This window comes from Propithecus coquereli, unplaced genomic scaffold, assembly GCF_000956105.1.
Source record: "Propithecus coquereli isolate 6110/MARCELLA unplaced genomic scaffold, Pcoq_1.0 Scaffold224, whole genome shotgun sequence".
Taxonomy (NCBI): domain Eukaryota; kingdom Metazoa; phylum Chordata; class Mammalia; order Primates; family Indriidae; genus Propithecus; species Propithecus coquereli.
Genome location: NW_012147634.1, coordinates 5231458 through 5246363, shown reverse-complemented (window position 1 = coordinate 5246363; position 14906 = coordinate 5231458). Strand labels below are relative to the sequence as shown.

At 43.2% G+C, this 14906-nt stretch overlaps 1 protein-coding gene across 1 annotated transcript in view; it reads left to right on the top strand.

Moving 5' to 3' along the window:
* TLN2 (talin 2) overlaps positions 1-14906 on the top strand; it is a 176561-nt gene that overhangs the window by 66810 nt on the left and 94845 nt on the right. Inside the window, exons 24-28 of the mRNA XM_012645035.1 lie at positions 1768-1896; positions 3900-4002; positions 11605-11813; positions 12959-13078; positions 14098-14295. Coding sequence (XP_012500489.1) covers positions 1768-1896; positions 3900-4002; positions 11605-11813; positions 12959-13078; positions 14098-14295 — 759 coding nt within the window. The remainder of the gene's footprint in view (positions 1-1767; positions 1897-3899; positions 4003-11604; positions 11814-12958; positions 13079-14097; positions 14296-14906) is intronic.

Genomic DNA, 14906 nt, shown 5'->3' with positions numbered 1-14906 from the left:
GACTTAGTTATTACCTTCTGGTCCCAGATGACTTTTGTTGAACTATTTTAAGTTGCATGCTTCCTCCTCCTCCTCCTCTTCCCCCGCTTCCTCCCCTCCGATATCCTGGGACAAGCAATGGTCCATTTTTCTCAGTCTTAAAGGAGACGCCAGCAGTGTCTTGGTGCCATGCAGATTACAGGCTAAAATAAGCGATATATCTTCTAGGTATCATCTTGTAAACTTAATAACAAATAATTTAGGCAGAAAATCTACTTGGGGAAGCGGGTCATCTATATTGTCTTTTTCCCCCTGAAAAGTTTTCACATCTTGCATGGAAGCATTCACCTTCACAAGGTCCTCAAGAGAACAGAATTGGGGACTAAATGAATTTCTGTCTCTGGAACTTATTAATTACCAAAAGGCCTCATTATGACCCTGTTTGATGTGGTATTAGCATGAGGTTCTCGCATGAATTCATTTTTCCTTATTGTAACAGTCCCTGTATAGAAACAAGCAGACTTATAAATCGGTAAGGGAAGAAGGTAGAAGCGGACTTGAATTGTTAATATGAGCAGCACACTACATTGCCAAAGAAGAATATCCAGAGCTTTAGACTATAACCAATAAAAAAGTATTTTGAGCTGTGTTTCTCAAAGAGAAGTCCTGGGACTGTCTGCCCTAGAATCACCTAGGGGTGCTTGTTAGAATGGAGGTCCCTAGACCTTCCCTCCGAACAACCAAACAGAATCTCTGTTCATGGAGCCCAGACATCTGCATTTTAACAAGTTTTCTTGGTGAGCCTGAGACACACACCAGCATCAAACAGCTGCTCTGGAGCAGTGGTCCCCAAAGTGGGACTTAAGTAAGACTGTCCACTGGGTGCAGAAAGACACGGTGAGGGCTTGTAAGTATTTGTTTTTTGTATAGTGTAAGGGTTAAGAGTGCAGGCTCCAGAATCAGACTGCCTGCATTCAAATTCTGTCCCTGCCACTGACTGATTTTTGTGACCTAGGCAAGTTAGTTAACCTCTCTGTGCCTCAGTTTCCTCACCAAGTAACACTGGCACATAGACATCAATTAATTAGTATTTACTGCTGCTGCTGTAAATTTTCTATTTTCTAAAAAAGGAAAGAAATTAAGATTTACCAGTATTTAGTAAACTGATTAATAATTACTCATGTATGTCATTTATTTACATGTGCATATCAGGGACATGCATCAAAGCATTTGGAGAGGAATGTTCTAAATGATCAAGAGAATGCAGTAGTTTTCTTGAAACACATTACTAAGGAAATAAACTTTTATAATCTTCAGTATGGAAAGATACTGATTTATATTCTAGAAATTTGTAAAGAGAATCAGTAAGGTGGGTACAGACTTGCCTCCAGAGTTCTGGGTTCGTTTATTCACTCATTCACGGCATACTTGCCACGCCTCCGTGTACACACTTACGGTGCCCTGTCTCTAGAACCCAGCCACCTTGGATATAGGACCCACTAAGTCTAAGAGGCAGATGCATTTCAGATAAAAATAGTTTCAAGAAGACTTTAAGTATGTCCAGTTATGAGATATACATAAGTGATTATTTGGGGAAGTTAAGGCTGAGGTTCCGACTGAGGATGATTTTCTTCTCTCGGGGAAAACTACTTGCTTCCCTTGCCTTCTGCTACTAGATCTGGAGAACCATTCAGTATATCCAAGAAGGCATTTCATATGTTGCAAAGAATTGGGGACACTTTCCCCAAGCAGACTGTGTACAGATGGTCCCACATTCTCTGTTGACAGGCCCACGAAGCCTGTGGTCCTATGGAAATTGATTCGGCTCTGAACACCGTGCAGACCCTGAAGAATGAACTGCAGGATGCCAAGGTGGCTGCCGTGGAGAGTCAGCTGAAACCACTCCCGGGGGAAACGGTGAGCTGTCAGAGCCAGCTGGAGTGCGGGTTTTACCTGTTACGATGTTGTCTAGTTGTTGGTTTTTACGATGTCTGTTTGGTGACGTTTGTTAAATGTTGAAGGATCTGTGGCCTTTTTCTGAAAGGTCGCCAAACGTGGCTGGAGGAATCGGGTTTGGAGCTAGGAGTGCTGCCTTCTAGAGCCCGCTGTGTCATCAGCTAGCTGTGGACAAGTCCTGTGTCTCCTGTGTCTCAAGAGTTTTATCTGTGAAATAGGTGGCAATGAGGTTGTAATGATAAACACAGAAAAGGTTATCAGCTGCTTTCTAGAAACATTTACTTAACACAAAACATAGGGGTGAATAACGGCAAAGCACTTTAACACAATGAAGCCACGATTGGCAATGGGATGATGGCGCCAGAGATCTGCTTTGACTGTATTGTGACACCTCCTGATGGCAATGTCAGGGCAGGGCTTTCTGGCTAACATTTTCCCAATCCTCCTCATTAGTATGTACTTGCTTTCTGAGATTACTGAACATTGCTGATAAAATACCACCGTTTATTAAGCACCAGTTAGGCACTGTACACACAGTGTGGTGTATCCTGCTAGTAACCTTAATGAGCAAGTTTTACTAACTGCATTTACAGCTGAGAAAACAGAAGTTGTTAGTATTCTGTCCAGTGTTATCTGCCGGTTAGTGGCAGAACCAAGGTTTGAACCCAGATCTACTGGACTCCAAAACCTATGTTCTTGAGAGCTTCTGCTCTTAACTACTGCTACTCGCTCTTCAAATGGACTAAACACTTTTAGAATGTAAAGACTTCAGGAACAGCTGATGTGCTGTAGATAGAACAATGCCTGGTACATAGGAAGCACTCAGGAAATATTTAAGTCAGGTTACCCCTAATTGTAAAGATAAGGAAACTCAGGCTCAGAGAGGTTAAGTTACTTAACTGAGGTCACCCAGCTAATGACAGTGTTGAGTCTGGCTCCTGGGCCAGCAGCTTTGCAGAATGGTCCAGGTGTCTCTTCTGTGCTCCACGGGGGCCCAAGAGAGGCTGGTATAACATGTGCTCTACCTTTGCCTAGAACTGATCAGTTAGAGTGCAAGAAACACCATGTACTTTTTAAAGAAATTATTTGCTCTAAAAGACATGTTGCTGTATTATAACATATTGTTGGTTATAATGGACCAGGCTCTATTTTTTATTTGAAGGTCCTGCCTCTCTTGGGAAACATATTGCAGGGTTCAAAATGCATTTGTTCTCTGATGTCTTTTTGCACTCTCGTGGTGTACCTAGAAATTCTTTTCCAAAATGTTGTCCTCCTCTAGTAATCAAATAATTATCCATACCCTAGGCCTTTGCTGACTTTGTTCTCTGAATTCTGTATTCATTTTACAAAGCAAGATAGCATGCTGTTCATGGGAAGCAAACGCTTTGCCCATTTTCATAATCTCATTTACCGCTCCAAACCTCTATTTCTATTGCATTTCCTTTCAGTTGGAACTCCTCAAAGTATAATGATCAAATTGAACAATGTTAATGGTCCCACATGCCAGGAAGGTGGTGCAGCTGGATGTCTGCCCACTTCCTGCCAAGGCATAATTAATTCCCGCTAAGGATTTGTTGCAGACTTTCTAAATTAGCTTCTAAAGGCATATTACTAATAGCTACCATTTGTTGAGAGCCTACATTAATTCTCTGAAAACCTTCTGAGCTAGGTATTATGATCTCCTCAGGAAACCGAGGCTTGGAGAGGTTCAGTAACTTACCCGATCTCAGGCTAGTAATTGAGGGGTGAGAGCCCAGGGCAGGGATTTGCACCCGGATTTGTTTGTTCTAAAGCTCGGGCTCTTTCTCCCGTATCACCCTGCTGCCCCTTAGCGCCACTGCTGTATTCCGTGGGAAATAGCTAAGGCTCAAGGTTTTATGCTCATTATTTTTCTCAATTATGCTATGACCTCAGCGTATCTTTCTTTTCTTCTGAATTCTCTTCCTCCTTGAATATTCTTGCAGCTGGAAAAATGTGCTCAGGACCTGGGAAGCACGTCGAAGGCGGTGGGCTCGTCCATGGCGCAGCTCCTGACCTGTGCAGCTCAAGGCAATGAGCACTACACAGGTGAGACTTGCGCCTGGCATGATGCCACGTGGCCAGGTGCAGGCCACCTGGGCGTGGGGATGGGGAATTCACTGATTTGACAACACACCTGACATTTTTCCCCTAGCAGTTCACCATACAGTTTTCAAGCACTTCCCACAGACTTGTTGCTGGGCTTGATACTGAGCGCACAAAGACGAATAGAATAGGATTCCCCCAAACTATTTGTGGATTGCCCCTGCTAGACTGTAAAGAAATAGTAACGACAGACTTCTAGAACTATCTCTGACTCCTGAAATCCCACTAAAGGAATAAAAAAGGTCAAAGAGAATAAGAGATGACAACAGGTAAGATGTCAATGAAATGTTTGAGGATGGAAGGAGAAAGACGAGCGGTAACGGACGGAGCTGAATGAACAGAAACCTAACGGGCAGGGAAGCCAGCAAGAAGCAAAAGCTGATTTGTGCTGCAAAACCCTGGGGGATCAGGGGTGAGGAGCATTGGCGATGCCAGTTGCCCCTAAAGGCACAAAACTTTTTTTTTTTCTGCCCACCTCCACGAGACTCCTTAAACAGGAATCTGTCTCTATAAGGAACAAATTGTATAATTATCAAGTCTAAGAAAAGCAGAAAGTTATACAAAAAGGAAATGTTATCATAGTAGGAAGTCTATACATATCTCAGATTTAAAAACCAAGAAGTTTCAGTATAAGCACGTTACTAAAAATATACGAAGTATTGGAAGAAAACTGAGTGGCTCAAGGAGTGGGACTCGGGCGAGGAGGAGCAGGTCAGGAGTATGGCTTGTGCTGTACAATAGTACTGCTTGACTCTTTGAAATATCCGTTATTACCGAAGTACAACATACATACAGAAGACAGCACAAATCCTAAATGGCTACCTTTATGAATTATCTCATATCACATGCACCCAAGAAGCCACACCACGGTCAAGAAATAGAGCACTTTCAGCATCCCAGACCTGCCCCCTTCCAACCGCTGTATGTCCTCTCTCCTTCCCCAGAGATAAACACCCACGACTTCTAACAGCAGAGATTAATTTTGCCTATTTCTGAACTATAAATAAATGGATCCATACAGTATGTATCCCTTTGTGTCTGGCTGCTCTTGCTCAGCATTGTTTGTGAGGCATCTATGGTACACATAGTAATTCTCTCATTTCTGTTGATTTCTATAGTATTGCATTATGTGAATATACCTGTTGTTATTTATACAGTTGATGAGTATTTGGGTTGTTTCCAAAAAAAAAAACAACTATGAACAATTCTGGTACCTGTTGTTTAGTGAACATAAGTAAGCACTTTCTAGATCCATACCTAGAAGCGGAATTGCTAGGTCAGAGGCTCTGCGTATATTTGGTACATTCCTTTCATCAGTGTATGAAAATGCCAGTTGTTCTACATCCTTGTCACCACTTTGTATTGTCAGTCTTTCAATTTTAGCCCTTTTGGTGAGTGTGTAGTATCACATTATGATTTTAATTTGCATTTCCCTGATGAACAGTGCATTTCCCTATGAACAATCTTTTCATAGGTTTAATGGCCATTTTGTGTGTTTATATCTTTTGCCTATTTTTTGAAAATTGGCTTATTTATCTTTTCCTTGTTTGTAGGAATTCTTTGTCACTTGTATGTATTATATCTTGTGGCTTACCTTTTTATGCTCTTAAAGGTGTCCTTTGATGAACAAAAGTGTTTTTTTTTCATTTTAATATAGTCTAATTTATAATTTTTTTCTTTATGGTCAGTACTTTTTGTGTCCTATTTTGAAACTTTGGCCTATCCAAGATCATGCAGTTATTTTCCTCTGTTATATTCTAGAGCTTTATCATTTTGCTTTTCATATTTAGAACTGAGATCCATCTGGAATTGTTTCGTTCACATGTAGTAGGGTTCCAGCTTAATTGTTTTTTTGCATGGATGTCCATTTGATCCAGCACCACGGATCGAAAACACCGTCTGTTCCCCACTGGTGTCTTTACTGCCACTTTGTTGTAAAGTAAGTGAACGTACACATGTGGGTCATTTTGTGGTATTTCTTTTCTTTTCCATTGATTTAACAGCCTGATTTTGTATTAGTACCACACTTTGCTAATTACCGTACTGCAGTTTTATCCTAAATCTTAGTGTCTGGTAATGTAAGTCCTCCAACTTTGCTGGTCTTCCTCAAGTTAGTGTTGACTACTCTTTGCCTTTCACATTTCCACATAAATTCTGGAATCAGCCTGTCTAATATCTGGATCACCCGTGGGTCCATTTTTATTGTCTGGTTTTTTTTCCCCCCGCTTGGTTTTCAGCCATTGGTCTTGTCTCCCGGATTTTTGATACTTTTTCTTTAACGCTGGGCATTGGTATTTTAAACTATAGAGATAATTTGAGGCCCTGAATCGTATTGCTTTCCCTACACAGGAACACACTTTGCTTCTGGCAGGTAGTTAAGATAAGGACAGATCACAATAAAAATGTGGGGACTGAGCTGACTGGAAGTTGTAAGGTCTATTTCCAGTTTACCTGTTGGGGTGTCGCTCTTTGTATGTCCCCTCTGAAAGGCTGTGGTGTTTACCAGGCCATTGTGTTTCTTAGGATCAGAACTATGCTTTTTTAATCTTCCTAGCCCCATGAGATTTCAGGAAGCTTTGCTCAGCTTCTCAGTGTCGTGGCAACAGTTTACAAATTAGGAAATGCCTTTTGGGGAAAAAGCAACCCCTAAAGTTGGACTCACCTCTCTGAGGTTTTCCTTCTTTCCAAGATCTTGGCCCCCTTTACCTTGGTGCCTTGGTATCTCTCCAGGGCCTTCGAATATATGTTTTATATATGTTTTCCTGTGTTTCTAGTTGTTTCTCTGTGGGAAGGTGGATTTGCAATAAGTTGTTTTGCCATTACTATAAGCAAAATCCTCTTTGATTTGCAAAACTGCGTACATTTAATTACTTTGAAGATCAAAATTAAAAAGCACAACAGAAACACAAGAAGTGGTGGTATAGTATAATATAGTACCTTTAATAATAAGAATGTACAATTTGGTCCTAGTGGGAGGATAAGGGAAATTTTCAGAGCAGAATTGACCAATGACCAGGGTTTTGAGGCTTATTTAGGACTCTTTTAGCATTTGAGAAGGAAAAGTATGTATAAATTCTTATAAAACATAGGGTTATATGAGAGATTTATGTTTCAAAAATGTCTATGCATTCCCCAAATCTTGCCAGATTTTGTCTAGATGATGAAATGCATATTTAGGAAAGGGAAAACTGTCTTCCAAGTTGCATCCTCTGATACTGATGACATATCACAAGACAGTTTACCTAGCTGGTGTCTGAAAAACAGCCTAGAAATAGCATCAGTTAGTTTTGACAGGCTTTGAAAAGTGGTTTGGAAGTGGGCACTGCCTGAATGCCATCTGAAAGGTGAGGGAAAAGAAGGCTGCCTGAAGGAACTGGGGGTGACTGAAGTAGAGGCAAATGGGGGTGAGGAAAAAGATCGGGCTGGAAAGTTAGGATGGGGTCAGATGCTAAAGGGCCCCATAAGCCAATTTAAATAAGTTGGACTTTAACTGAAGAACATGCGGACATTTTCAGTGGTGGATACAGTTCAGCTTGCCTTTCCTGTAGGTTGCCCTTCCTCCGTGTGTAGAACAGATTAGACAGAATCAAAGTGAGGGGCAGGAACACCAGCAAGCAGGCTATTGCATTTATCCAGATCAGAGTCTGTAGTGTCCTGCAGTGGAGACAAAGAGAAGGATTAAAGAAGGAAAAACAGGATAGTTCTTGATGACTGGTTAGAAATTGGCAGGGTGGAGGTAAAGAAGGTAACATGGACACCTCCAGGTGTTTGGCCTGATAGCCGAATGAAAAGTCGTGTGAATCACTGTGAAGGGAACATATGAGCATTGGTAGGAGTGGGGTTTGGGTGGGAGAGGTGAAGTTCAAGGATGCGGGGTTCTGCTTTAAATGCATTTGGGTCAAAGTCCCTGCGGGATATGCAAGTGGAAATGTCATTAGGCAGATAGATCTTTGGCTGTGGAACTCAGTAGAGAAGGCTGGGCTGGAAGATAAAAGATTTGAAAATGATTAGTAAAATGATAATGATTTGAAACCATGGAAGCAGGTAAGTTTGCCTATAGGAAGTGGTAGAGTGCGAGAAAGCGTATCCATTAGAACCCAACTAGGTAAGGCAGAAGCGGAGCAATAGAAATCTTCCAGAGAAATGAGAACCTGCGGCCGTGGAGAGAGCAGGGAAGCCAAGAGAGAGCGATATCTCCAGAACCATGTATGTGGTTGCTGCCCAGAAATTCGTGTCTCGGGGAGGTGGGTACTTAAGAAGCATCCGTTAGCTTTAAGAGTAAGGAGGTCACTGCTGTCTTTGTTGGAGGCAGTTTCAGGAAAGTTGAAGAATGGGTGGGAAGTAAGGAAAGAAAGGGCAAATGTGGACAAGTTCTTTCTGGGTCTCAATTCCCTTGTGCACAGCTGAGGTGTGTGGGATATTCAGAAGTTAAATGTTAGCGGCCACTGGGCTGCATTCTGATGCCAACATGGTTTGGTTTGGCCAATGCAACATCCAACGTACATTTCTGCATAGCTGAATGCAGTTAAACAGACAGAACGCTTTCCCAGTACTTTGAAAGAGATTAAAACTTTGTGTCATACCTGGTTTTTACCTTGTGAGCTTGCTGTGTGGTCTAGTACTGTCTGGACAGACAGTCCACTTGAATTCTGAAAAAGTAGCAACCATTAGAAAGAATGCTACTATATTTGATATCACTTGATATGTCTTCTTAAGAATCTGCTGCTGAGTATAATTTAAGATCCAGATATTAATAGCAAGAATACTGTGAAAGTAATCTGTATTTTCAAAGGACTGTGGTTATTGAAACAGAAGTCTGCTTTAGTATTTCACACTGATGGTTCTGGCATTGTGATGCACGCTTGACTACAGGAACAGTTATGGTTGGAGAGGGGGTGTTTGCTTGGAGATCTGACCTCTAGCGATTTCCATTGAGAAGGTTGCTGTGTACAGCCGTGGATGTTCATTGGGCTCCCTGGCCCCTGGTGGTCTTGTTTCATCCTTTTGATGGTGTGGCTTCCTCTTTCCAGGAAACCTAATCCCTCCCGAGAAGATCCTTGATGTGCCTCGAGGTTTCACAGTGAGTCCTCAGCAGAAAACACATGGGGTGGACAGGCTTAGGCTTTTGGAATTTAGCTCTTCTGGTTTCTGCATTTTTTAAGCAGTCTATGAAAGATTTTTCACTAAATGGTTTTTGCATAAACATGTCTTTTCTAATTGCATGTGATAAATATTTTATTCTTCCCAATTTCTATATAACTCAAATAAAATGGATTCAAGAGTCCATCTGACCAATGGGAAGACAAGAGGAGAGGTCTAGAAATCAGAGCCTAGAATCTGTGACGGTCGGAATTAGGACCTCACTGTCTCCTTAAACCTGGGGGAAACTGAGGCCCAGAGGGAAAAGGCAGCGGTCTAGACCACACAGCTAATCCGCAGGAGAACCAGAGCCAGACGTGGTCTCCACCACATCTGGCACTCTTCTCAGCAACGACACCCTGTGACCCTGTGCCGAAAGCTTAAACACAAAAGGGAATGACCGTTTGACTCTGCTGCTTTCTCTCCTGCACCTTAGCTTTATTTACTTTTGTGTTTTCTCTTCTGGGCTTCTCCTCTGCCATAAAAAGCACTTCATTTAAAATTCTTTCCTTCAGCAAGCTGTGCTCAGAAGTGCCATGTAGTAAAAGGTAGATTGGCAGCTTTGTAATTTACCTTGATTAGATGGTGCAGTTATATCCCAGCTGTGCGATTTACTAAATATTTACATATTAACAGGTCTGCAGCACTGCGAAGCTGTCTTGCTGTGTGGACCTGGGGCCTTTCTCAGCCTCTATTGTATTACAGAGCCTCGTCCTCAGTAAGGAGACGACCACCTGCTGTGTCCCTGTGGACTCAGCTGAAGCCATGGCTAGTACAGGTCATACTCACTGGTACCTGGAAACCGTCCAGCTCAATCCTGTAGAAAAGAGTCATTTCAAAGTTTGGTGAGAGAGAGACACTGATTTGTGTATTTTTCATGCAGATCTTATATGTTCTGGCAAGAAGCCCTCATCATTCTCTCTCCCAAAGAGCACTATGATGAGTGTTTGACTCAAAAGTTAGGAAGAGTTAGATCTAACTCTGGTGTTGCCTCTAGAAGTGTTTGTGGGCAAGACGCTTCTCAGTGCCGGGCCTCATCTGCGAAATGGTTAGATGGGATGAGCTCCAGCATCACCTGTTCTGTGCTTCTCCGGGTTTTTTGTTATATGCCCTGGCATCTCCAATTTTCATCCTCATCTTGCATGTGCCAAGGACTAGGTGTCATGTAGTAAGACTCATGTTTATTCTGCAAGAGGTGGTACTATAGTTTTAAAGGATTCATTTATATTCATAGTTTATTACCAAATCCCATCATCTGTTTAGATGTGAATTTAGACATAAACAAGCACTTCACAAAAGAACATATCTAAATGGCCATTAAGTATATGCAAAGGTGTTCAACATCATTACTCGTTAAGGATACAAAAGCTAAAACCTCATTGAGATACAACACACACCCACCAGAATGATTAAATTAAAATCTGACTATGCTACCAGGTATTGCCTGGGATATAGAGCAACTGCAACTCTCATACATTGCTGGTGGTGCGTGTTATGGCAAAATCATTTCACAGTATCTTATAAAGCTAAATATGCACTTACTGTGTGACCCAGCAATTCATCTCCTATGTTTATATCCAAGAGAAATAATTCCACGTCTCCCTGAATGTGTATATGAGAACTTTCTTGGTAAATTTACTCATAATATCCCCAAACGGAAAACAACCTAGATGTCCATGAGCAGAAGAATGGATAAACACGTGTGGCTGTACTCATATGATAGAATACTACACAGCAAGAAAAAAGAATGGACTGCTACACAAAACAACTTGATTGACCTCACAGTATTGTGGTCAGGAGAAAGAAACCACACACAGAAGCATACATACTATGTGATTCTGTTAACATGAGGTTTAAGAACAGGTAAAGCTAGCCTAAGGTAATAGATGTTAGGATAGTGATTACTTCTGGTGTGACGGCATATTGCCTGGGGAAGGGCACGGGTGACGGTGGACATGTAGATGGAGCCATATGTACGGATTCACTGAGCTGCACACGTGGACTTGTTCACTTTATTGTATGTAGGTTATTTCCCCAACAGAGATAATTGAGACGAAAAGTGAATTCAAATGACCTCCCGCACACCTACACATTGACACACCCAGGTGTGCCCATCTGTGTACTTGCTCCCATGCACTGGGTCTTTTAGGTCTAGGAACACATGAGGCAGTAGGAGCAAGGGAAGTCAGAGGGGAGTAGTCTTTAGCATTGCATTTGTTATAATGTCTTGTGGATTGGCCTAGAGCCAGGAGGATGGGCTACATCTTTGAGAAACACAGCAATTCACACTTTATAAAAATTAATCTGGAGCTCACCCTGTGCCAGGTCCTGGTCCAGAGGCCTATTCCCAAGGTGTAACTTTTAGGTGGAATCTAATAGAGACTCTGATGGGATTTTTATCCCCAGGGGTGGCTGCTAGAGAGACGGCTCAAGCTCTGAAAACGCTGGCTCAGGCTGCCCGTGGAGTGGCTGCCTCTACAAGTGACCCTGCGGCTGCTCATGCCATGTTAGATTCTGCTCGAGACGTGATGGAGGGCTCCGCCATGCTCATCCAAGAAGCCAAGCAGGCCCTGATTGCACCTGGAGATGCAGAGAGTCAGCAGAGACTAGCTCAGGTGAGGCTTGGAATCGGAAATCGCGGCTGTCATTGTCACCATTTACGTGGACATGTTGGCAAGCTGTCTCCTGGGCACTTTTTCTTGGTGTGAACACTTTGACTCAGCAGGTATTTTCAGAGCCTTCCAAAGTGTCATAGCAATGCTGGCCATACGTGATGGTTGCTTTTGTAAGTCTTGCCTAGTGTTCCTCACATTAATGTGAGATTTGCTTAATTCACAGTCGACAGAAGGTATGGGGGACTTTGAACGCTGTCTTTGGAAGTTTAGGAGACAGGACATAACATGTTGGCTCAGGCCTATGTATGCTGAACTACATTCCTCTTCTGAGCCTGGGGCGTGAGGTAGGGCCAGCCACTCAGAAGTTTTGCACTTTCTCTATTACTTCTTCAGATGATTCTCTGACTACCTGATGAAACCAGCTGGCCAGGTACCATCCAGGCATAGTTCTAGACATGGGGCCGGGAGGAGATGGTTTAGATTAGAGGGAATGCCACAGCCCACCTCCAAGGCCTTACTTACCTTTTAGCTGAAGATACCGAAGAGTGCAAACAGGGAGCCACTTACACATTCCTAGGCAGTGTGTCAGCAACTCCAGGTTGGTCTGTAAGTGCTCAGAGCATCCCACTCGCTCCCAGGCAGAGCAAGGTTGGGGTGACGGCACCAGAAGGTTGCTGGGCAGAAATCAATCCACAGGCCTAGCTACCTGTGATCCAAAGAACTCAAGGTCTATTTCCACCCTGGTGACCTCAGCAGGGCTCTCAAGAAGGGAGATATTTTTCTTTCTCTTGGTATAAGACATCTTTGTTTTAGAACCTGACCTCATCTTGGAGCGTCCTGTGGTTGAATCACAGAGCCGTGACGTAGCCTGGCTTTGGGGAGCGGGTGCAATGTGCCGTATCTCTGTGCCGGACCCTTTGCTAAGGCAGAATGTTAACCCCGGTGAGAGAGTAGAATTTGATCTTGGACAAGAGGCCTGGACGAGGTGATTTAAGACAGTAAACAGTGTCAGGTAGATGCTGGTAGATAATTTACTTATCTGGTTCAGGTCTGTGTATTGTCACTGCTCATCCCCAACAAATGTGCAAAAATGTTTGTACTGGAGGCTGCTGTCTTATGGTGCTTCTCTCCCTCCATGTACTCAGGTGGCCAAAGCCGTCTCACACTCCTTGAACAACTGTGTGAATTGCCTCCCTGGGCAGAAGGACGTGGACGTGGCCTTGAAGAGCATTGGGGAGTCCAGCAAGAAGCTGCTTGTGGATTCGGTGAGAGGTTCTTGGACTGGGAAGGGGCACCAGGGAAGTAGGTTCACCTTAGGTATGAATGGGGTCTTTTCCCCTCCATGGGATCTCTGAGTAGCTAACCTTTCCCTTAGTAATCTTGTTTTTCCTGCTAATTTGTCTTTCCCTTGTTTTGCTTTCTGATCTGCAAAGTTCCCAGGTAGAACTGTTAAAGTTTACTTTTTGCTTGAGCCCATGTTGCTGTTTGCTCTGGGCTCATCCCAGTGAGACAGGAAGGGGGTGTGTGATCATCTGGCTTCTGACCAGGCATTGGAGGGGCGCACGTGTCCAAGACTCACCGAGAGAGCAAATAGTCAGGAATGTCACCTCAGGCTGGTTCCCTCCCCTGCATAGTCAGTCTGCTGAAGGAGGCTTGTGCTTGTTCATCTTGGTTTCTTCTCTGCACAGGTATGCAGGCAATGGATGCGGGTGACTAATAGAGTCTAGCTTAACTCTCTGGAACTTTTCACAAGAGGTTATTGTCCTGCTAAATGACACTTGTATTCTGTAAAAAAGTTATCATTAGGAAAGACCACGAATAAAACAAAATTGGTGGGTATTAGTTTGGAAGAACATGATTTGAAGTTTGATAGCATCTACGTTTTAGTTCTAGAAAATTAAAACTTTGAGAGTTTCCATCTTAGGAGAGACAAAATAGGGTGGGGGTTCAGAGAATGGATACTGGAATCAGACTGCCTTGGTGTGGAGCCTGTCTCTACCACTTAGGAGACCGTGAGTCCTGAAGATAAGCTGTCCTTACCATTTTTAGATCCACAGTGTCAAGCATGGAGTAGGAGTTCAATAAATGTGAATGAATGAATGAGTGAATGAATGTATATATGTTGAAAGTCAAACTTAACATGGCTGAGACCATACAGAGCTTTTTGGTCTTGATGACTCAGAAATGCATCCCTGAAGAGTCTTTCTTCCCTTCACAATACCTACCTTTTTCTCTCCCATACAGAGTAGAACTTCTCACGCGATGTGCCTTCTGTTCTCTGTAGCTACCTCCAAGCACGAAGCCTTTCCAGGAAGCCCAGAGTGAACTGAACCAGGCAGCGGCTGATCTGAACCAGTCCGCAGGGGAAGTTGTCCATGCCACCCGGGGCCAGAGTGGAGAGCTGGCTGCAGCCTCTGGAAAGTTCAGTGATGATTTCGATGAATTCCTCGATGCTGGTATTGAGATGGCTGGCCAAGCTCAGGTGGGTGTGCAGGGGGCTTTCTGGCGTTGACCTTAGCCTCTCTCTGCTCTGATGGATTTCCACCCTTGAGAGCAATTGAACAAGTAGGAAGAGGGAACCTGGAAACAGGCAGGCCACAGGTGTATTCTTTTTGCTGCTCTGAAAGCTCCATGACCTCACAGGAGTGGCATTCGCAAAGACGCTGTCAGCTTCCGTGTGAAGTGCTCTTAGTGATGAAAGATAACTTTTCCCACGATCCTCCGGCAGAATCCATAGTCTTATGTTATTTGGAGGGAGGGCAGGAAGAGGGAGAATGTTTAGTAGAAATTAGAACAGCTCTTTGAATGCTGGATAATATAGTAAAAAATATATATTTGTATATGAGGTTTACTGGGCCCATTTGAATGCACTGTGTCTAATACTGAGTGTCAAGTGATTAAAAATTACCTCCTTCAGATGAACAGATAAATGCCTTGTTTAGCACAAGGGAGCATGACTAGTCTGGTGTCAGCTTGCAGAGCTGTTTTTTTTTTTTCCTGAGCTCCTGTAAACTCCCTGAAAGAGAGATCTGGGGTGTCTCTTGCTCTGTTATCTACAGAGGAATGTTTCTCTGATGGCAACCAGGTGAGAAA